The 25,287-nt window shown below is 43.1% G+C and overlaps 1 protein-coding gene across 2 annotated transcripts in view; it reads left to right on the forward strand.

Annotated features, from left to right (window-relative positions):
- The window catches only part of CADM2 (cell adhesion molecule 2), a 784,471-nt gene that overhangs the window by 358,416 nt on the left and 400,768 nt on the right, over positions 1-25,287 (forward strand). For both annotated transcript variants that reach the window (XM_077294078.1, XM_077294076.1), the window contains exons 4-5: positions 13,889-14,026; positions 24,403-24,573. In XM_077294078.1, coding sequence (XP_077150193.1) covers positions 13,889-14,026; positions 24,403-24,573 — 309 coding nt within the window. The remainder of the gene's footprint in view (positions 1-13,888; positions 14,027-24,402; positions 24,574-25,287) is intronic.

Here is a 25,287-nt window from a genome sequence, read left to right on the forward strand (position 1 = left end):
CTTTTACCTGCGGATTTTTCAAAAATGGTGCGGAAAAATCTCACACGAATCCGCAAAGTGGGCACATAGCCTTAGGGTTAGGGTTGGAATTAGAGTTAGGGTACCGTCTCACAGTGGCACTTTTGTCGCTACGACGGTACGATCCGTGACGTTCCAGCGATATCCATATGATATCGCTGTGTCTGACACGCAGCAGCGATCAGGGACCCTGCTGAGAATCGTACGTCGTAGCAGATCGTTTGGAACTTTCTTTCGTCGCTGGATCTCCCGCTGTCATCGCTGGATCGTTGTGTGTGACAGCGATCCAGCGATGCGTTCACTTGTAACCAGGGTAAACATCGGGTTACTAAGCGCAGGGCCGCGCTTAGTAACCCGATGTTTACCGTGGTTACCAGCGTAAAAGTAAAAAAAAAAAAAAAAAAACGTACATACTCACATTTCGGTGTCCTTCAGGTCCCTTGCCGTCTGCTTCCCGCTCTGACTGTCTGCCGGCCGGAAAGTGAGAGCACAGCACAGCAGTGACGTCACCGCTGCGTTCTGCTCTCACTGTACGGCGGCACTCAGTCAGAGCGGGAAGCAGACGGCAAGGGACCTGAAGGACACCGAAATGTGAGTATGTACGTTTTTTTTTTTTTACTTTTACGCTGGTAACCACGGTAAACATCGGGTTACTAAGCGCGGCCCTGCGCTTAGTAACCCGATGTTTACCCTGGTTACCCGGGACCTTGGCATCGTTGGTCGCTGGAGAGCAGTCTGTGTGACAGCTCCCCAGCGACCACACAATGACTTTCCAACGATCACAGCCAGGTCGTATCGCTGGTCGTGATCGTTGGTAAATCGTTATGTGAGACGGTACCCTTAGGGTTGGAATTAGGGCTAGGGTTGGAAATAGGGTTAAGATTAGGCTTGTGGTTAGGGTTAAGGATAGGGTTAGGGTTGTGTTGGGGTTACAGTTGTGGGTAGGGTTGGGATTAGGGTTAGGATTAGGGTTGGATTTAGGGTTACGGGTGTGTTGGGGTTAGGGTTGTGATTAGGGTTATGGCTACAGTTGGGATTAGGGTTAGGGGTGTGTTGGGGTTAGTGTTGAAGTTAGAATTGAGGGGTTTCCACTGTTTAGGCACATCAGGGGTCTCCAAACGCAACATGGCGCCACCATTGATTCCAGCCAATCTTGCGTTCAAAAAGTCAAATGGTGTGCCCTCCCTTCCAAGCCCCGACGTGCGCCCAAACAGTGGTTTACCCCCACATATGGGATACCAGCGTACTCAGGACAAACTGGGCAACAACTATTGGGGTCCAATTTCTCCTGTTACCCTTGCAAAAATAAAAAATTACTTGCTAAAACATAATTTTGAGGAAAGAACAATTATTTTTTATTTTCACGGCTCTACGTTATAAACTTATGTGAAGCACTTGGGGGTTGAAAGTGCTCACCACACATCTAGATAAGATCCTTTTGGGGTCTAGTTTCCAAAATGGGGTCACTTGTGGGTTTTTTCTACTGTTTAGGCACATCAGGGGCTCTGCAAATGCAACGTGACGCCCGCAGACCATTCCATCAAAGTCTGCATTTCAAATGTCACTACTTCCCTTCCGAGCCCTGACGTGCGCCCAAACAGTGGTTTACCCCCACATATGAGGTATCAGCGTACTCACAACAAACTGGGCAACAAATATTGGGGTCCAATTTCTCCTGTTACCCTTGTGAAAATAAACAATTGCTTGCTAAAACATCTTTTTTGAGGAAAGAAAAATTATTTTTTATTTTCACGGCTCTGCGTTGTAAACTTCTGTGAAGCACTTGGGGGTTGAACGTGCTCACCACACATCTAGATAAGTTCCTTGGGGGGTCTAGTTTCCAAAATGGGGTCACTTGTGGGGGGTTTCTACTGTTTAGGCACATCAGGGGCTCTGCAAACGTAACATGATTCCCGCAGACCATTCCATCAAAGTCTGCATTCCAAATCGTCACTACTTCCCTTCCGAGCCCCGCCATGTGCCCAAACAGTGGTTTACCCCCACATATGGGGTATCAGTGTACTCAGGAGAAACTGGACAACAACTTTAGGGGTCAAATTTTTCCTGTTACCCTTGGGAAAATTAAAAAATTCTGGGCTAAAAAAATATTTTTGAGGAAAGAAAACACATTTTTTATTTTCACGGCTCTGCGTTATAAACTTCTGTGAAGCACTTGGGGGTTCAAAGTGCTCACCACACATCTAGATAAGTTCCCTTGGGGGTCTAGTTTTCAAAGTGGGGTCAATTGTGGGGAGTTCCTACTGTTTAGGCACATCAGGGGCTCTGCAAACACAACGTGACGCCCGCAGAGCATTCCATTAAAGTCTGCATTTCAAAACGTCACTACTTCCCTTCCGCTCCCCGACGTGTGCCAAAACAGTGGTTTACCCCCACATATGGGGTATCAGCGTACTCAGGAGAAACTGCACAACAACTTTTGGGGTCCAATTTCTCCTGTTACCCTTGGGAAAATAAAAAATTGTGGGTTAAAAAATCATTTTTGAGGAAAGAAAAATAATTTTTTATTTTCATGGCTCGGCGTTATAAACTTCTGTGAAGCACTTGAGGGTTCAAAGTGCTCACCACACATCTAGATTAGTTCCTTGGGAGGTCTAGTTTCCAAAATGGGGTCACTTGTGCGGGAGCTCCAATGTTTAGGCACACAGGGGCTCTCCAAACGCGACATGGTGTCCGCTAATGATTGAAGCTAATTTTCCATTCAAAAAGCCAAATGGCGTGCCTTCCCTTCCGAGCCCTGCCGTGCGCCCAAACAGTGGTTTACCCCCACATATGAGGTATCATCGTACTCAGGACAAACTGGAAAACAATATTTGGGGTCCAATTTTTCCTATTATCCTTGGGAAAATAAAAAACTCCGGGCTAAAAATCATTTTTGAGGAAAGAAAAATATTTTTTTATTTTCATGGCTCTGCGTTATAAACTTCTGTGAAGCACCTGGGGGTTATAAGTGCTCACTATGCATCTAGATAAGTTCCTTGGGGGGTCTAGTTTCCAAAATGGGGTCAATTGTAGGGGAGCTCCAATGTTTAGGCACACAGGGGCTCTCCGAACGCAACATGGTGTCCACTAATGTTTGGAGCTAATTTTCCATTGAAAAAGTCAAATGGCGCGCCTTCCCTTCCAAGCCTTGCCGTGCACCCAAACAGTGGTTTACCCCCACATATGAGGTATCGGCGTACTCAGGAGAAATTGCCCAACACATTTTAGGATCCATTTTATCCTGTTGCCCATGTGAAAATGAAAAAATTGAGGCAAAAACAAATTTTGTGTGAAAAAAAAGTACTTTTTCATTTTTACGGATCAATTTGTGAAGCACCTGAGGGTTTAAAGTGCTCACTATGCATCTAGATAAGTTCCTTGGGGGGTCTAGTTTCCAAAATGGGGTCACTTGTGGGGGAGCTCCAATGTTTAGGCACACAGGGGCTCTCCAAACCTGACATGGTGTCCGCTAACGATGGAGATAATTTTCATTCAAAAAGTCAAATGGCGCTCCTTCCCTTCCGAGCCTTACCATGTGCCCAAACAGTAGTTTACCCCCACATATGAGGTATTGTCGTACTCAGGAGAAATTGCCCAACAAATTTTAGGATCCATTTTATTCTGTTGCCCATGTGAAAATGAAAAAATTGAGGCTAAAAGAAAATTTGTGTGAAAAAAAAGTACTTTTTCATTTTTACGGATTAATTTGTGAAGCACCTGGGGCTTTAAAGTGCTCACTATGCTTCTAGATAAGTTCCTTGGGGGGTCTAGTTTCCAAAATGGGGTCACTTGTGGGGGAGCTCCAATGTTTAGGCACACGGGGGCTCTCCAAACGCGACATGGTGTCCGCTAAAGATTGGAGCCAATTTTTCATTCAAAAAGTCAAATGGCACTCCTTCCCTTCCGAGCCCTGCCGTGCGCCCAAACAGTGGTTTACCCCCACATATGAGGCATCAGCGTACTCAGGACAAATTGGACAACAACATTCGTGGTCCAGTTTCTCCTTTTACCCTTGGGAAAATAAAAAAATTGTTGCGAAAAGATCATTTTTGTGACTAAAAAGTTAAATGTTAATTTTTCCCCTCCTTGTTGCTTCTGCTGCTGTGAAACACCTGAAGGGTTAATACACTTCTTGAATGTGGTTTTGAGCACCTTGAGGGGTGCAGTTTTTAGAATGGTGTCACTTTTGGGTATTTTCAGCCATATAGAACCCTCAAACTGACTTCAAATGTGAGGTGGTCCCTAAAAAAAATGGTTTTGTAAATTTTGTTGTAAAAATAAGAAATCACTGGTCAAATTTTAACCCTTATAACTTCCTAGCAAAAAAAAAATTTCTTTCCAAAATTGTGCTGATGTAAAGTAGACATGTGGGAAATGTTATTCATTAACTATTTTGTGTCACATAACTCTCTGGTTTAACAGAATAAAAATTCAAAATGTGAAAATTGCAAAATTTTCAAAATTTTCGCCAAATTTCCGTTTTTTTCACAAATAAACTCAGAAATTATCGACCTAAATTTACCACTAACATGAAGCCCAATATGTCACGAAAAAACAATCTCAGAACCGCAAGGATCCATTGAAGCGTTCCTGAGTTATTACCTCATAAAGGGACACTGGTCAGAATTGCAAAAAACGGCAAGGTCATTAAGGCCAAAATAGGCTGGGTCATGAAGGGGTTAAACAAAGATTACATACTCACCATTACTTGTCATTTTGATCCCCAAAGCGTGTCAGCCTGAAAAAATATGAAAAAAACAAACAACCAATATACTCCCTGTCCACAGAAATCCACGAGAGTCCCACGACACTGTAGTATGTATGTATGTTGTATGTAGTATGTATGTATGTATGGAGTATGTATGGAGTATGTATGGAGTATGTATGGAGTATTTTTTTTTAATTCAACACAATAGCCGGATGATGGGACTACTACTTTCCCATCATTGGCTAATGTGTCAATCACTGTCAGTGTAGCAGGCATCGTCTGATGGGACTTGAAGTCCCATCGGACGATGCCTGCACACATGCAGAGAGCCCCAGCACACACGCACAGAGGCACGGCAGCCCACAAAGAGGCACGGCAGCCTGCACAGAGGCACGGCAGCCCGCATGTTGTATGTATGTATGTAGTGTGTATGTATGTAGTATGTATATAGCATGTATGTGGTATGTATGTAGTATGTAAGTATGCATGTTGTATGTAGTATGTATGTATTTAGTATGTATGTAGTATGTATGTAGTATGTTGTGTGTATGTATGTACTATGTATATAGTATGTATGTATGTAGTATGTATGTATGTAGTATATATGTATGTATGTAGTGTGTATGTATGTATGTAGTATGTATGTATGTATGTAGTATGTATGTAGTATGTATGTATGTAGTATGTATATAGTATGTATGTAGTATGTATATAGTATGTATGTAGTATGTATCTAGTATCTATGTATGTTGTATGTAGTATGTATGTATGTATGTAGTATTTATGGAGTATGTATGTAGTATGCTGTATGTATGTATGTATGTATGTAGTGTGTATGTATGTAGTATGTATGTAGTATGTATGTATGTAGTATGTAGTATGTATGTAGTATGTAGTATGTATGTATGATGTATGTAGTATGTATGGAGTATGTATGCAGTATGTATGAAGTATGTATGGAGTATGTATGAAGCATTTTTTTTTTTTCAATTCAACACATTAGCCGAATGATGGGACTACTACTGTCCCATCATTGGCTAATGTGTCAATCACTGTCAGTGTAGCAGGCATCATCTGATGGGACTTGTAGTCCCATCGGACGATGCCTGCACACATGCAGAGAGCCCCAGCACACACGCACAGAGGCACGGCAGCCCGTACAGAGGCACGGCAGCCCGCACAGAGGCATGGCAGCCTGCACAGAGGCACGGCAGCCCACACAGAGGCATGGCTGTCATGTTCTCAATGGCAAGAGAACATAGCATCAGCATATATAGGAACTAGCTCTTGGAAGATGGGAACTGAGCTGACCATGAACTAAACAACGCACAACTAGCAGTGGCCGGGTAGCATGCCTACGTTGATTCTAGATGCCCAGCACCAGCCGGAGGACTAAATAATGCTAGCAGAGGAAAATATTAGTCCTAGCTCACCTCTAGAGAAATACCCCGAAAGGAGACAGAGGCCCCCCACATGTATTGGCGGTGAATTAAGATGAAATAACAAACGTAGTATGAAAATAGGTTTAGCAAATTTGAGGTCCACTTACTACATAGCAGAAGACAGAAAGGACACTTTCATGGTCAGCTGAAAACCCTATCAAAACACCATCCAGAAATTACTTTAAAACTCTGGCATTAACTCATAACACCAGAGTGGCAATTCCTGTTCACAAGAGCTTTCCAGACACAGTAACGAAACTACAGCTGTGAACTGGAACAAAAATGCAAAAACAAACATGGACAAGAGTCCAACTTATCTAGTAGTTGTCTAGGAGCAGGAACAAGCACAGAGAGGCTTCTGATAACATTGTTGACCGGCAAGCAACTAACAGAGCAGCAAGGTTATATAGCGACTCCCACATCTTGATGGGAACAGGTGAACAGAGAAGATGAAGACACCAGTTCAATTCCACCAGTAGCCACCGGGGGAGCCCAGAATCCAAATTCACAACAGTACCCCCCCCTCAAGGAGGGGGCACCGAACCCTCACCAGAACCACCAGGGCGATCAGGATGGGCCCTATGAAAGGCACGAACCAAATCAGAGGCATGAACATCAGATGCATTCACCCAAGAATTATCCTCCTGGCCGTATCCCTTCCACTTGACCAGATACTGGAGTCTCCGTCTGGAAACACGAGAGTCTAAGATTTTCTCCACAACGTACTCCAACTCACCCTCAACCAACACCGGAGCAGGAGGCTCAACGGAAGGCACAACCGGTACCTCATACCTGCGCAATAATGACCGATGAAAAACGTTATGAATAGAAAAGGACGCAGGGAGGTCCAAACGGAAGGAAACAGGGTTAAGAATCTCCAATATCTTATACGGGCCGATGAACCGAGGCTTAAACTTAGGAGAAGAGACCCTGATAGGGACAAAACGAGAAGACAACCACACCAAATCCCCAACACAAAGCCGAGGACCAACACGACGGTGGCGGTTGGCAAAAAGCTGAGTCTTCTCCTGGGACAACCCCAAATTGTCCACCACCTGCCCCCAGATCTGATGCAATCTCTCCACCACAGCATCCACTCCAGGACAATCCGAAGATTCCACCTGACCAGAGGAAAATCGAGGATGATACCCCGAATTACAGAAAAACGGGGACACCAAAGTGGCAGAGCTGGCCCGATTATTGAGAGCGAACTCTGCCAATGGCAAAAAAGCAACCCAATCATCCTGGTCAGCAGACACAAAACACCTCAGATATGTCTCCAGGGTCTGATTAGTCCGCTCGGTCTGGCCATTCGTCTGAGGATGGAAAGCGGACGAAAAAGATAAATCTATGCCCATCCTAGCACAGAATGCCCGCCAAAATCTAGACACGAATTGGGTCCCTCTGTCAGAAATGATATTCTCAGGAATACCATGCAAACGAACAACATTTTGAAAAAACAGAGGAACCAACTCGGAAGAAGAAGGCAACTTGGGCAGAGGAACCAAATGGACCATCTTAGAGAAACGGTCACACACCACCCAGATGACAGACATCTTCTGAGAAACAGGCAGATCTGAAATAAAATCCATCGAGATGTGCGTCCAAGGCCTCTTAGGAATAGGCAAGGGCAACAATAATCCACTAGCCCGAGAACAACAAGGCTTGGCCCGAGCACAAACGTCACAAGACTGCACAAAGCCTCGCACATCTCGTGACAGGGAAGGCCACCAGAAGGACCTTGCCACCAAATCCCTGGTACCAAAAATGCCAGGATGACCTGCCAACGCAGAAGAATGAACCTCAGAGATGACTCTACTGGTCCAATCATCAGGAACAAACAGTTTATCAGGTGGGCAACGATCCGGTCTATCCGCCTGAAACTCCTGCAAGGCCCGCCGCAGGTCTGGAGAAACGGCTGACAATACCACTCCATCCTTAAGGATACCTGTGGGCTCAGAGTTACCAGGCGAGTCAGGCTCAAAACTCCTAGAAAGGGCATCCGCCTTAACATTCTTAGAACCCGGTAGGTATGACACCACAAAATTAAACCGAGAGAAAAATAATGACCAGCGCGCCTGTCTAGGATTCAGGCGCCTGGCGGTCTCAAGATAAATCAAATTTTTGTGGTCAGTCAATACCACCACCTGATGTCTGGCCCCCTCAAGCCAATGGCGCCACTCCTCAAAAGCCCACTTCATGGCCAAAAGCTCCCGATTCCCAACATCATAATTCCGCTCAGCGGGCGAAAATTTACGGGAAAAGAAGGCACAAGGCCTCATCACGGAGCAGTCAGAACTTTTCTGCGACAACACTGCCCCAGCTCCGATCTCAGAAGCGTCGACCTCAACCTGAAAAGGTAGAGCAACATCAGGCTGACGCAACACAGGGGCAGAGGAAAAACGGCGCTTAAGCTCCCGAAAGGCCTCCACAGCGTCAGGGGACCAATCAGCAACATCAGCACCCTTTTTAGTCAAATCGGTCAATGGCTTAGCAATATCCGAAAAACCAGCAATAAATCGACGATAAAAGTTAGCAAAGCCCAAAAATTTCTGAAGACTCTTAAGAGAAGAGGGCTGCGTCCAATCACAAATAGCTTGAACCTTGACAGGATCCATTTCAATGGAAGAGGGAGAAAAAATATATCCCAAAAAGGAAATCCTCTGTACCCCAAAAACACACTTAGAACCCTTCACACACAAAGAATTAGACCGCAAAACCTGGAAAACCCTCCTGACTTGCTGGACATGAGAGTCCCAGTCATCCGAAAAAATCAGAATATCATCCAGATACACAATCATAAATTTATCCAAATAATCGCGAAAAATATCATGCATAAAGGACTGGAAAACTGACGGAGCATTTGAAAGACCAAAAGGCATCACTAAATACTCAAAGTGGCCCTCGGGCGTATTAAATGCGGTTTTCCACTCATCCCCCTGCCTGATTCGCACCAAATTATACGCCCCACGAAGGTCAATCTTAGAGAACCACTTGGCCCCCTCTATGCGAGCAAACAAATCAGTCAGCAACGGCAATGGGTATTGATATTTAACAGTGATTTTGTTCAAAAGCCGATAATCGATACATGGTCTCAAAGAGCCGTCTTTTTTTGACACAAAGAAAAAACCGGCTCCTAAGGGAGATGACGATGGACGAATATGTCCCTTTTCCAAGGACTCCTTTATATATTCTCGCATAGCAGCATGTTCAGGCACAGACAGATTAAACAAACGACCCTTTGGGTATTTACTACCCGGGATTAAATCTATGGCACAATCGCACTCTCGGTGCGGAGGTAACGAACCAAGCTTGGATTCTTCAAAGACGTCACGATAGTCAGACAGGAACTCAGGAATTTCAGAGGGAATAGATGATGAAATGGAAACCACAGGTACATCCCCATGAGCCCCCTTACATCCCCAGCTCAACACAGACATAGCTCTCCAGTCGAGGACTGGGTTGTGAGATTGCAGCCAAGGCAATCCTAGCACCAAATCATCATGTAGATTATACAGCACCAGAAAGCGAATAATCTCCTGGTGATCCGGATTAATACGCATAGTTACTTGTGTCCAGTATTGTGGTTTATTATTAGCCAATGGGGTGGAGTCAATCCCCTTCAGAGGAATAGGAGTCTCCAAAGGCTCTAAATCATACCCACAGCGTTTGGCAAAGGACCAATCCATAAGACTCAAAGCGGCGCCAGAGTCGACATAGGCGTCCGTGGTAATAGATGACAAAGAGCAAATCAGGGTCACAGATAGAATAAACTTAGGCGGTAAGGTGCAAATGGAAACAGATTTATCAAGCTTTTTAGTGCGCTTAGAGCATGCTGATATAACATGAGTAGAATCACCACAATAGAAACACAACCCATTTTTCCGTCTAAAATTCTGCCGCTCGCTTCGGGACAGAATTCTATCACACTGCATACTCTCTGGCGACTTCTCAGTGGACACCGCCAGATGGTGCACTGGTTTGTGCTCCCGCAAACGCCTATCGATCTGAATAGCCATTGTCATGGACTCATTCAGACCCGCAGGCACAGGGAACCCCACCATAACATCCTTAATGGCATCAGAGAGACCCTCTCTGAAAGTCGCCGCCAGGGCGCACTCATTCCACTGAGTAAGCACAGACCATTTACGGAATCTTTGGCAGTAAATTTCCGCTTCATCTTGCCCCTGAGATAGGGACATCAAAGTTTTTTCTGCCTGAAGCTCCAAATGAGGTTCGTCATAAAGCAACCCCAAGGCCAGAAAAAACGCATCCACATTGAGCAACGCAGGATCCCCTGGTGTCAATGAAAAAGCCCAGTCTTGAGGGTCGCCCCGGAGCAAGGAAATCACAATCCTGACCTGCTGTGCAGGGTCTCCGGCAGAGCGAAATTTCAGGGACAAAAATAATTTGCAATTATTTCGAAAATTCTGAAACCCAGATCTATTCCCCGAGAAAAATTCCGGCAAAGGAACTCTCGGCTCAGATACAGGTGCATGACAAACAAAGTCTTGCAAATTTTGTACCTTCGTGGCGAGATTATTCAAACCTGCAGTTACACTCTGAAGATCCATTACAAACAGGTGGACACAGAGCCATTCAAAGATTAGAAGGAGAAAAAAAAAAAAAAAAAAAAAATCTCAGCAGACTTCTTATTTCTCTCCTTTCTCAGCCAAGGATTTTAACCCTTTAGTGGGCCGGTCAAACTGTCATGTTCTCAATGGCAAGAGAACATAGCATCAGCATATATAGGAACTAGCTCTTGGAAGATGGGAACTGAGCTGACCATGAACTAAACCTAACGCACAACTAGCAGTGGCCGGGTAGCATGCCTACGTTGATTCTAGATGCCCAGCACCAGCCGGAGGACTAAATAATGCTAGCAGAGGAAAATATTAGTCCTAGCTCACCTCTAGAGAAATACCCCGAAAGGAGACAGAGGCCCCCCACATGTATTGGCGGTGAATTAAGATGAAATAACAAACGTAGTATGAAAATAGGTTTAGCAAATTTGAGGTCCACTTACTACATAGCAGAAGACAGAAAGGACACTTTCATGGTCAGCTGAAAACCCTATCAAAACACCATCCAGAAATTACTTTAAAACTCTGGCATTAACTCATAACACCAGAGTGGCAATTCCTGTTCACAAGAGCTTTCCAGACACAGTAACGAAACTACAGCTGTGAACTGGAACAAAAATGCAAAAACAAACATGGACAAGAGTCCAACTTATCTAGTAGTTGTCTAGGAGCAGGAACAAGCACAGAGAGGCTTCTGATAACATTGTTGACCGGCAAGCAACTAACAGAGCAGCAAGGTTATATAGCGACTCCCACATCTTGATGGGAACAGGTGAACAGAGAAGATGAAGACACCAGTTCAATTCCACCAGTAGCCACCGGGGGAGCCCAGAATCCAAATTCACAACACATGGCACACACAAAGAGCCCTGGCACACAAGCACAGAGCCCCACAGTCATGCACAGACACCGCCCGCACACACACACGCAGTCTCCACCCACGCACCACCCATACTCCATTATAGTGCATAATTGCACTATAGGAACTTCCAATTCCGATTTCCGATATCGCAAAAATATAGGAACTCGGTATCGGAATTCCGATACAGCGAATATCGGCCGATACCCGATATTTGCAGTATCGGAATGCTCAACACTATAAATTTTATGAATTATTTATATTTACACTTTTTTACTATGTATTAGTTTATATTAGAGATTATCAATTTTTTTAACTAAAATTAGTCACATTCTCCAAATATTCCAAGAAAAAATTGATTTGTCGTTAAACGTTTTACTGCAAATTGAAAATATTGCAAAGCCTCCAATTGCCACGAAAAGCATGTATGACACTTCTTTTTTCCTGACATAATAAACTTCTTCACTGCTGGCTTGTCACACGATCCTTAGAGTGTGCATGAATGTTTTGGCTGTGTTGCATTTCTTAGATGTACAAAACGTAACCCCTTTCTGCCAGCTGATGGGATAGTACGTCAGCTGAGAGACTCACCCGCTTTGAGGTGGGCTCCGGTGGTGAGCCCACCTCAAAGCCGCGACATGTCAGCTGCTATCAACAGCTGATATGTGGCCACAATGGGCTCGAGTGGAATCGCGATCCGCCCGCAACCATTAACTAGTTAAATTCTGCTGTCAAACTCTGACTGCAGCATTTAACAAGCTCAGTCGGAAGCGCTAGCACCGCTGACCCTGTCACATGATCGGGGGTCAGCAGTGCATTGCCATAACAACCTGAGGTCTCCTTGATACCTCTATGGTTGTTGATGGCAGATTGCTGTGAGTACCACCCTGTGGTCGGCGGTCAAAGCAATGCTGCATTTCTGCTACATAGAGATGATCTGTGCTTCACCTCTATGTAGCAGAGGCGATTGTGTAGCGCATGCTTCTAGCCTCCTATAGAAGCTATTGAAGCATGCCAAAAAAAAAAATGTGTTTAAAAATATAAAAAAATAAATAAATAAAAGTTCAGATCACCCCCTTTCGCCCCAATCAAAATAAAACAATAAAAAAATCAAACCTACACGTTTGGTATCACCATGTTCAGAATCGCTCGCTCTATCAATAAAAAAAAGGATTAACCTGATCGCTAAATGGCGTAGCGAGAAAAAAATCAAAACCCCAAAATTACGTTTTTTTGGTCACTGCAACATTGCATTAAAATGCAATAACGTGCGATTAAAAAAATGTATCTGTAGAAACATGGTATAATTAAAAATGTTACCTCGGCATGCAAAAATAAGCCCTCACCCAACCCCAGAACATGAAAAATGGAGACTCTACGGTTGTCGGAAAATGGCGCAATTGTTTTTTTTTTTAGCAAATTTTGGAATTTCTTTTCACCACTTAGATAAAAAAGAACCTAGACATGTTTATGGTGTTTATGAACTCGTAATGACCTGGAGAATCATAATGGCAGGTCAGTTTTAGCATTTAGTGAACCTAGCAAAAAAGCCAAACAAAAAACAAGTGTGGCATTGCACTTTTTTTGCAATTTCATTGCACTTCGAATTTTTTTCCCATTTTCTGTTACATAGCATGGTAAAACCAATGGTATTTTTCAAAAGTACAACTCGTCCCGCAAAGAATAAGCCCTCACATGGCCATATTGACAGAAAAATAAAAATGTTATGGCTCTGGAAATAAGGGGAGCGAAAAACGGAAACAAAAAAATGAAAAAAGCAAAACATCTATGGAACATGTGAATATGGCAATACAGTTTTTTTTAGTTTTTCCTGACTTTCACACTCTATCTCTATAGCTATGCTGTTATTTCCTTTAACTATCCAGACTCACCATAAAATGGATGCTGCAATTTGTGCTTTGGCTTTGATAAGCCATTCTGTTGGATATACTATGTGATGTAAAATCTGCCATCATTATGAGGAAGCCTGCCTAGCCACACCTAAGGTCCTGTCAGCTTTATCTGGCTGATGCAATCTTCTGCAGTGTGAATAATGGCAGCAGCCATTTTTGGCTGTTCACACTCAGAAAATCTCAATCACTAGAATTTTCCCCAAAATTCTGCCTGATTTCAATTTGCATAAAATGGATGCGCTCACCTTTAGTTTTCAACACCTGCATTAAATTAATTATTATTCCGAATTATATTTTTTATGTTTTAGATTTTATTTACATATTTAACTTTAATTATTTGTTTGTGTGGACTTTTAATTGATTAGGTGTTCCTGAGAAGCCACATATTTCAGGATATTCATCTCCAGTTATGGAAGGAGACCCTATTCGCTTGACTTGTAAAACATCTGGTAGCAAACCCGCTGCAGATATTAGATGGTTCAAAGGTGACCAAGAAATAACAGGTAAGAACATTTTATATTAAAATTGCAAATGTGCCGCAGTTCCATAAAAAGATTTTTCATTTTGTTTGCTAGTTGCTTGTACTCTATTTTATGATCTGTCTGTCCTAGCATTAAGATTTTGTTTCAATTGTTCTACAGCAAGTAAAGAAGCAATTTAAATTACAGGAGTTGGGAAAATTAACCAAATGAGCTAATATGTGATTGGAGATTAATTTTCCAATTCCTTAAAGAGGATCTTTTACATCATTTTTAAACGTAAACTGAGTACCTCCTCTAGTTGGTGTTGTTCTACTCATTTGGTTTTCTTCCACTCTTTCTGGGTTGATATTAACAAAGGATTAATTCTTAAGCTGTCAGGCAGTTGAGAAAATGGCAGGTGAAGTGCCGATGTGAGAGACACAAGACAGACGAACTGTTGATCAATAGAATGATCTGTGAATATAGATATAACATGCAGCCAGTCTCGAATCACTCTAAGGAGAGAGGCCAAGTTATATAGTTTTATGTTAGGAAAATGAATGCCACCATTTATCCTACTTTGAGATGGCATATGAAAAGGGATTTGAGGACACCCACCCCCTAAATAAAGTATCAATATAAATCAATTATATAAATATGGTATATAAAGTATCAATATAAATAAATTATTTGTTTTATTTCTTTTGGATTTAGGTCTATGGGTAGGGATTGACCATTTTACCATTGTCTTGGTCTTTTAGTTTGGTGGGGTAAAACTGCTGAAATCTAGTAGAACTGTCATAAAGGTATTGACAAACGGGTGAAAAGCCTTTATGTCTTTGAGTGACTGAAGAAGAAGAAAAGTCCTAAAATATGAGCATATGGTTGTTTTTAACTGTTAGTGACTTCAGCTATCAGCCATTAGTGAGTCAGTCAAAAGTCATAGTGGTTGCAAAGCTTGTTTGAGATCAGTAGTGATAACGATAGTTAGATATGCTCCAAAAATATTACCTGAGGCACCTATAAATCAGAGATAATTCCGCTTCTCTCTATTTTCCAGGTCCTCAAATTTGTCACTGAGGGAAATTTATTCTTTTTGATTATTGGTGGAAGACTGGGCCAAAGAGGTGATGATACTGTCACCGTCATTGACCATATTCTCTAGTTCGGCAAGTTTTTGTGTATCTATCATAATCTGGGCTAGAGCTGAACTGATGGATTCATGGAGGACATCTAATCTCTTATTAAAGAGCAGTACGAGGAATCCTGAGACTTCCTGAGCAACAGCAGCTCCTTGTAGGTTTTCTATTACCGGTGAAGCTGGAGGAGTTAAAAGTTCAGGCAAAGCCTTTGGATTTTCTGATGATCTTGTCATCTGAAACATTGTCAGTAGTTGATTACATTTGTTATTTTTACAGTTTTTGCTTTTTGGTAGTGTAGAAGATGTAGGCGTTCCCCAACTGGAAGATCTGGTTGATATTTAAGATATGAAGTGAGGTGAATTTTGTTGTTTTGAAAAGTATTTTTTTATGCTCATTGATATACAGATCTCAATGACTATGATGAGGTAATGGAAATGAATGTATGAAATGTAAGGAGAGCAATTTCTCACATTAATGAATTGTAGGGGATGATTTAATATGTGTCAACTCAGAAGAATAGCTTGTTACCAACAGCAGTAATTCAAAACAACATAAAAGATCTCTCTCCCATTTTCCTATTCATTTTCTGTCTGCCTGAGCTGACTGGTGACTGAATTTATGTAAGTTCAGGAAATGACGTTGCCTGTATAGGTCTCTGGGTTGTAGTTTTGTACTAGAAATGTTGATTGTTCAAATCATAAAGAATAATCTTCAAACTAGGATGTCAAATTCTGAACTTGCACTGAGAAAAAATAAAATTCAGTTTCAGAATCAGTTATTTGTTGGCTTTCCAGCGAGGCCAGGTGTCAGTATTTGTATATTAACTGTAATCCAAGGTTCAAAGATATGAGTCAATAAAACAACCACTAAATGGTCATGCAGCACAACAATTAAGGTACCGTCACACTCAGCGACGCTGCGGCGAATAAGACAACGAGCCGACCTAAACTAGATCACTGGAGCGTCGCTGTTTAGGTCGCTGTAGAGACGTCAAATACAGCAACTCCAGAACGATGCAGGAGCGATCCAGTGACGTAACGGCGACTCACTTCTCGTTCTCGCTGGTTGTTAGCTCCATTACATCCATTGTTAGCGTCATTGCTTTTGATGTCAAACATGACGATACATGCCGACCTGGCGACTAAATAAAGTTCTGGACTTCTAGCTCCGACCAGCGATGGCACAGCGGGATCCAGATCGCTGCTGCGTGTCAAACACAATGAGATCGCTATCCAGGACGCTGCAACGTCATGAATTGTTGTTGTTCTCGTTGCAAAGTTGCTGAGTGTGACGGTACCTTTACAGTAGTGACACTATATAAGAAGGGAGTTTTCTGCTTTGAGACAAGTTATAATCTGGTTATGGCCTATTTAGGTTGTTAATAAAGCTGAGCTGTATCTTCAGCCTTGCATCAACTTAGATAGACTGGTGGTAGATTACTTTATAAATAAATCAAAGACACTGAAGACATTGGAAAGCATGTACAGTAGAGCCCTTTCTCCCAGCTACCCCACTAACAGCTACAGTACATCACTTTTGAAGTAGTAGAGGTCTTTCACTGGAGATCTCAGGATGTTAACATTTCTTTGTGTATTATAGCAAAGCAGATTTCCAAGGAAGCAGGAGGATGACTAAGTCTAGTGACTGAAAGATGGCCCTTGTGAAGCCTGAGATCAGTCCTAGTCCTAGCTGTGAGAATGAATCAGCAGGCTGGTGATTCTCAGTGTGCATTGTGCTTGGCTGCAGCTGACAATGGTCATGAGTGCCAGGGATATTTCTAAAAAGACAAACTTGCCATGCTCCTTAGGCCTCAAAATGGCAAGTATGAATCATTCAGTGTTTTAGTGCAAACTATGTGCTGGGAGTCCTGGGCTATGAAATAATTGGCTCCTGTGGAAAACCAGACCTTCTTAATTACTTAAGTAGAAGTATCTTGTTTTCAGCTGGATTGAGGAAGAGATGGTGAGGATTATAGCTGGATTGATCAGCCATCCATCTGGAACTCTTTTAAAAAGCAGCCATGCAAGATGCCCTGAGCCCAGAAGTCTTGACCTGACATTTTCATGCATGTGGATCGCCCCCCAAGGGCTGTAGGGTACTCGGTACCAGGTCCGATGTTCACTGGGGGATGTCACGGTGGCTTACCCGGTCCGTGGCCCTGGGATGTCCGTGTAACGGGAAAGGTCTTTAAAGGGATAGAGAGTTTATGTTCGTGACCCCACTTGTGGTATTCGGTCAGGGTGACCGACGTTGCTTTAAGGGGTCCACCGGGGTGAAGTTAAGGCAGCTAGATGGCATACCTTCCCACAGGTGAAGTATGTCCCCAGGGTCTCCCGGTGTATAGATGGTGATATGGTGAGAGGCGCAGAGAAGAACGAGGACACAAGGTTGCAGTCTCTTTACCTTTACTGAAGAATTCAGCATCCACAGTCCAGGGCACCAGATCACGGGGCAGGCAGAGTCCGGCTGGTTTGGAGGCAAGTCCAGAGTTCCCTTGTCCAGGTGGAAATCAGTAGCCTTCCCTTGCGCTGCGGTGGTGTAGTCCCTTACTGCCTATGGCTTCACATAAGGGTCCAACCGATGTGGTGTTTCATTCTCTCTGTCCCCCATATAGGATAGGACAAAACCCATATGACTGGTAACTTGAGCCTGTTTATAGGGATTCTTAGATAACCCGGCTCTGTAGGTGTCACCGTGCCTCCTGGGTGTAGGTGCGGACAGGTAACCTGCAATTAGCTGCCCTGCCAGTCTCTGAAATAAGGCGTAGAGGTCCTTACTCCCTCGGTGTTCCGGCTACCCGGATTTTGCACCTCAGAAGGAGACAGCTTGAGCGGGGCTGGTCCCCTTCTGGTATCCTCTCGTTTGCTTCGACTTCCTTCACTCTCGCTGCAATGCAATTCTGCCTTTCAATGTCTCTTTGTGGGAGCTGCAGCTCTGAGGGCATGCACAGCTCCGTTAACCTTCTGTCCTCCTCAGACTCTGGTCTGGAACTGATTGAGCTGAGCTCAGCCAGCAACTGACTAACTTTCCCTACAGACTACCAGTTATATATATATGGGGAGTGACCTAATATATAGGAGCAGAAGCTCCCCCTGGTGGTCTGGAGTGTGGAATGTGTTGCATGCTTGTGATAGCCGGATGCAGTTATCCTTCTTTGCCTCCAAACGTAGCATCACTCTCCCAGTGAGAGAAGCAATATCACTGTGATGACCAGGACCCTGGGGCGCCTCACTCTCCCCCATTTAATCCAGTACTCCCGTACTGGGAAAAGAAAACAACAGTTACAGGTTAGCAAAAGACATACAAATTTTTGAAATGCTATAAAACAAGTTAAAGCTTCCCTTTAAGGGAGGTATTGACACTTGAACGTTGCATTAACTATGTACATTATACGCGTACTTTCACGGATAGAAAACTTTAATAAAACAGTATGATTATTAACTAACTATTAAGTGCCACGAGCCTCACAGGTATACTATCTAGTGCAAAGTTTTCATCCAACCCCCGCGGATTACATTATTCTCTTCATTTTATTAAAAAGTACATCAGTATATCAGCTACATGGGGTGGGGTTAGAACAGTTAGTAATTTAAGAAAGAATAGAGGTACAGAGAGTAACATAAAGTGCATGTGTACTAATGCCAGAAGCCTCGCCAACAAAATGGATGAATTAGAACTAATGTTGTTGGAGCATAATTATGATATGGTGGGGATATCTGAGACGTGGCTGGATGAGAGCCATGACTGGGCTGTTAACTTGCAGGGCTATAGCCTGTTCAGAAATGACCGTACAGATAAGCGAGGGGGAGGGGTGTGTCTATATGTAAAATCTTCCTTAAAACCCATCCTGCGTGATAATATAGGTGAATTTAATGAAAATGTAGAGTCCATGTGGGTGGAGATAAGGGGAGGGGGAAAAAATAATAAATTACTGATAGGGGTTTGTTATAAATCTCCAAAACTAATGGAAGCAATGGAGAATATCCTCGTAAAGCAAATAGATGAAGCTGCGACTCAAGGAGAAGTCATTATTATGGGGGACTTCAACTACCCTGAAATAGATTGGGGAACAGAAACCTGCAGTTCCAGCAAAGGTAATCGGTTTTTGACAACTAGGAGAGACAATTACCTTTCACAACTGGTTCAGGACCCAACAAGGAGGGGGGCACTGCTAGACCTAATATTAACCAACAGGCCAGACCGCATATCAAATATAAGGGTTGGGGGTCACTTGGGGAATAGTGATCACAAAATAATAAGTTTTCATGTAACCTTTAATAAGATGGGTAGTAGGGGGGTGACAAGGACATTAAACTTCAGGAGGGCAAATTTCCAACGGATGAGAGAGGATCTTGGTGCAATTAACTGGGACGATATCCTGAGACACAAAAATACACAAAGAAAATGGGAGACATTTATTAGCATCCTGGATAGGACCTGTGCACAGTATATACCGTATGGGAATAAACATACTAGAAATAGGAGGAAACCAATATGGCTAAATAGAGCTGTAAGGGGCGCAATAAGGGACAAAAAGAAAGCATTTAGAGAATTAAAGGAAGTAGGTAGTGAGGAGGCATTAAATAAATACAGAAAATTAAATAAATTCTGTAAAAAGCAAATCAAGGCAGCAAAGATTGAGACAGAGAGACTCATTGCCAGAGAGAGTAAAAATAATCCCAAAATATTCTTTAACTATATAAATAGTAAGAAACTAAAAAATGACAGTGTTGGCCCCCTTAAAAATAGTCTGGGTGAAATGGTGGATGAGGATGAGGAAAAAGCCAATATGCTAAATGACTTTTTTTCATCAGTATTTACAAAAGAAAATCCCATGGCAGACAAAATGACTAGTGATAAAAATTCCCCATTAAATGTCACCTGCTTAACCCAGCAGGAAGTACAGCGGCGTCTAAAAATAACTAAAATTGACAAATCTCCGGGCCCGGATGGGATACACCCCCGAGTACTGCAGGAACTAAGTACAGTCATTGATAGACCATTATTTTTAATCTTTAAAGACTCCATAATAACAGGGTCTGTACCACAGGACTGGCGTATAGCAAATGTGGTGCCAATATTCAAAAAAGGGGCAAAAACTGAACTCGGTAATTATAGGCCAGTAAGCTTAACCTCTACTGTGGGTAAAATCCTGGAGGGCATTCTAAGGGATGCTATGCTGGAGTATCTGAAGAGGAATAACCTCATGACCCAGTATCAGCACGGGTTTACTAGGGACCGTTCATGTCAGACTAATTTGATCAACTTCTATGAAGAGGTAAGTTCCGGACTGGACCAAGGGAACCCAGTGGACGTAGTATATATGGACTTTTCCAAAGCTTTTGATACGGTGCCACACAAAAGGTTGTTACATAAAATGAGAGTAATGGGGATAGGGGAAAATATGTGTAAGTGGGTTGAGAGCTGGCTCAGGGATAGGAAACAAAGGGTGGTTATTAATGGAGCACACTCGGACTGGGTCACGGTTAGCAGTGGGGTACCACAGGGGTCAGTATTGGGCCCTCTTCTTTTTAACATATTTATTAATGACCTTGTAGGGGGTATTCAGAGTAGAATTTCAATATTTGCAGATGACACTAAACTCTGCAGGGTAATCAATACAGGGGAGGACAATTTTATATTACAGGATGATTTATGTAAACTAGAAGCTTGGGCTGATAAATGGCAAATGAGCTTTAATGGGGATAAATGTAAGGTCATGCACTTGGGTAGAAGTAATAAGATGTATAACTATGTGCTTAATTCTAAAACTCTGGGCAAAACCGTCAATGAAAAAGACCTGGGTGTATGGGTGGATGACAAACTCATATTCAGTGGCCAGTGTCAGGCAGCTGCTACAAAGGCAAATAAAATAATGGGATGTATTAAAAGAGGCATAGATGCTCATGAGGAGAACATAATTTTACCTCTATACAAGTCACTAGTTCGACCACACTTAGAATACTGTGCACAGTTCTGGTCTCCGGTGTATAAGAAAGACATAGCTGAACTGGAGCGGGTGCAGAGAAGAGCGACCAAGGTTATTAGAGGACTGGGGGGTCTGCAATACCAAGATAGGTTATTACACTTGGGGCTATTTAGTTTGGAAAAACGAAGACTAAGGGGTGATCTTATTTTAATGTATAAATATATGAGGGGACAGTACAAAGACCTTTCTGATGATCTTTTTAATCATAGACCTGAGACAGGGACAAGGGGGCATCCTCTACGTCTGGAGGTAAGAAGGTTTCAGCATAATAACAGACGCGGATTCTTTACTGTAAGAGCAGTGAGACTATGGAACTCTCTGCCGTATGATGTTGTAATGAGTGATTCATTAATTAAATTTAAGAGGGGACTGGATACCTTTCTGGAAAAGTATAATGTTACAGGGTATATACACTAGATTCCTTGATAAGGCGTTGATCCAGGGAACTAGTCTGATTGCCGTATGTGGAGTCGGGAAGGAATTTTTTTCCCCATGGTGGAGTTACTCTTTGCCACATGGGTTTTTTTTGCCTTCCCCTGGATCAACATGTTAGGGCATGTTAGGTTAGGCTATGGGTTGAACTAGATGGACTTACAGTCTTCCTTCAACCTTAATAACTATGTAACTATGTAACTATGTACATAAACACGATTCTATCTAAAATGAAATCTCAAGCTTCATCAGTATTCACTATATTAGCTCTTTACTATATTAGCTCTTTAATATATTAACCATCTATCTTGCAACATACAAGTCTATCTGTCATAGTGCAACTAGTAAACATTCCCTTTAAGGGTTCAAACAATATTCAAGTCCTTTTGTTTAATACTGAGGTATTGCAAATGTATCAATCACATTAACATTCAAGTCAATAACCCAACCCTCAACATTGGCCTTTAGCGGGCTGCAAGGCGTGTATCCAGACCCAGAATCCTGCAGCACCAAATGAGTTTTTCTTCAGGTCTCTGGAAAAAAAAAGCAGTTCTCACAACAATGTTAGAAGCAGTCTTTTTAAAACTTATTTAAAAGCTCCTTTTGTAAAACCAGTAGGAAGCACCTTTAAGAAGGTGCAAACTATTACAAGACAGTTTGTGAGCCATTCACTGTCCATGACTCCAGTGTCTTTAAAGCAACGGACAACTTGTGCAAACTTAGGATCCTCTTGAAACTGAGGACCCCTTTAAGGAATAACCCTGGCCGGGTTCAATAAACTTTAGCAGCAAAGAGTTTAACAGTGAACTAATTACAGTGATTTTCAAATTTTCCTGTGGTTTACTGGGGTAGCACGCGTAAAGGCAGTGCCTTAGGCTATCAGGTGCTACATATGGGGCACCTTAACTTCAGACAGGGGATTGGGTACCTACTGACCTCTGTTCCACCACAGCTTGGGTGTAGGTTATGGTTGGCCTAGTGGCTGCTGCAGGCTCCGTAGTGGTGATGGTACACACCATAGTCTTAGTGGTGGTGCACGCAGGGGTGACAGTGGGAGTAGTGGTGGTTATAGCTGCTTTAGCACAAGGGGGTGCTGTTACTGCACGAGGCGGTATGGCTGGTGTCTTTGAGCTAGACAGTCTTGGGATGGGGTCTCTATATTTATGAATGTTTAGAGCGAACCACAATTTTTCGCCAAAATGCCTGGTGTATGTGACACGATCTCTGGGGTAAAGATCCCTTTCCAGGTGTCCTTCCCAAAGGTGGGACTCCACGTCCCTCCTGTTAATGAAGATTTCAGCATACAGTCCCTGCTCTTTTATGAAACCCCAACCTCCTTTTAGCTTGAAGGTTACCACGATGCCCTGCTTAAGCGAGGCCTGGTTGACATAGCAGTCCTTGCGGACCTGGGCCTTGGCCTGCAGATCTCTTTCATCAAAGGCCCTGCACTGGGCCTGGTGTTCCTCCTCCCTTTCTTCCCATCGACGGGTGAGCTGCTGCTGGTACTCATCCCAGCTCAGGACCTCTCGGGTTTCTCCCTCGCTCTCCTTTCTCCCAGGGAACCTCATGAGATCAGGTCCAGGATTGACCCAGCGATAAACAGTCTTTTCTGCGTAGACCTCCCCTGGTAGGTTGGCAGGTTGAATTGGTGCCTTTAAGAACTGCTCCATCCCCGTAGGCTGGTCCCATTGCCCCAAGTTTTGGATCCCGCTGGACCCATAGGGAGATGGCGCTGCAACGGGGCCTATCAAAAGTTCATCGGCTACCAGGGCAGGGTTGGCGTCTTACCTGCTGCTGCTGTATTTCCGGTGCCAGTCTTCTCCATCGGTGTCGGAGGCTGTTGGACAGGAAGCGGCACTGGCAGGTCTTCCATGAGCGTCATCTGACATGTGGCTTTGGCCCTCAGCTGCATCTGTAGGAGCTGGTCAATGAGCTCTTCCACTCCGGCCTGCAGGAATTCAGGGCCGACTGGTGATGCCTGGCTGCGGTGTCTTTCCAGGTGGCTGGGGAGTCCTCCGCTTTCACCCCACACTCTGGTTCCGGGCTGCTCGACATGGTGTCCTCCACTCTGCTCCCTCCATCCTGGTCTCTTTTCAGCTCTCTCTTTCAGGGGCAGTTCTTTCTTCTTGGTCTCCTCCACCATTTAGGATCAGGAGGCAGATCTCTGTAGCTGACGGACACATCCTCAGAGTACAGAGATATTTGGACTGGGCGGCCATTATTTTTCGCGCTTCTCAGTTAGTTTCCGCCCACGATGGCTTAGTTTTTTTTAAAAAAGTTGTAAATTCTCTTTAGCTACTAAAAACTATCAAGAAATGTAAAGTCTGAAACTGCACATTGTTCTGCATTCTATGTCATACCCAGCAGTTTGTGCAGGGGTCAGATAGTGCGCAGTCATTATTTTAGGGATTAATATGAGATTTCAGGTTTGACTGGATATTGTATTTCATTCAATCTGTGTGAAGGGTCATGGATTACTGAACCATTGCTACCAATGTTTATCTGTCTCCAGTACTAAGCACTTACTTGGGATAATCTTAAGTCTCTATAAGTCATTTGCTGTAAAATAATGTAAAACTATTCTAAATGTCACATTGTTTATCTTTTACAATGCACAAATATTACAAATATTATTTTTACTTTTACCTCGGGTATTAAGTACTTTTCCATTCTCATCTTGTTAATTGTGCATTATAAAGAAAAACCCTGCTACATAATATGCTTTAATAAGGCTCGCTCAATGTCTCCTACATGTCACTTATCTAGAAGTAAAACTGCAGTTAGGAATAGAGCTCTGTGTTTTCTTACTGTTATAATGAACCTTTCAGTGAACTTCTCACTTCCTTTTAATATAGATGTTGAGAAAAAACAAGAGAGGGATAGCAACGGAAAGACATTCACGGTTATAAGTGTGCTGGATTTCCGAGGGGATCGCAAAGATGATGGCGCAGTTGTGAGCTGTAGAGTGGACCACGATTCTCTGAATTCGACACCTCATATAGCAACGCAGGCCTTAGACATCCACTGTAAGTACAATCATGGTATGAAATGGTAATGATAAGAAAGAATGACTTTGATGTAAATTATTATTCTGACCGAAGTTTTTTTGCCTTATATGGATTCTCAATGTTTTCGATGCTGTGATGTCTGACTCACGTCGCATATTCTGATTGTTACTTTCAATAATGGTCAAACTAAGTTTTTATGTTTTTAAACTGATCAGAACAACATGAAAAACTGATGACAGATTGACATAATTTTGTATTGGGGTTTTTGTTATGATCTGGTGGCCTAAGAGCAGCATGAGACGTCCTCTGGAGAAGGTGGTACCTGTACTGAACGCAGACCCTGAACTTAACACCGCAACTAGAAGTAGCCGTGGAATGTACCTATCACTCCCTAGGCATCTCGACACAGCCGGAGGACTAATTACCCCTAGAGATAGAAAAGGGCAAACTATCTTGCATCAGAGAAAATTCCCAAAGGATAGACAGCCCCCCACAAATATTGACTGTGAGAGGAGAGGGAAAAAACATGCACAGACTGAAATCAGAATTTAGCAAAGGAGGCCACTTCTAGCTAAATAGAAAGGATAGGACAGAGTACTATGCGGTCAGTATTAAAACACTAGAAAATATCCACCACAGAAAATACAAAATCTCCACAGCTAACTAAAGATATGGAGGGTATATCTGCATCTCCAGAGATACCAGCTTGGCTAAACAAATCCTTATACAGAC

Source organism: Ranitomeya variabilis, chromosome 3, assembly GCF_051348905.1.
Source record: "Ranitomeya variabilis isolate aRanVar5 chromosome 3, aRanVar5.hap1, whole genome shotgun sequence".
NCBI classification, from domain to species: domain Eukaryota; kingdom Metazoa; phylum Chordata; class Amphibia; order Anura; family Dendrobatidae; genus Ranitomeya; species Ranitomeya variabilis.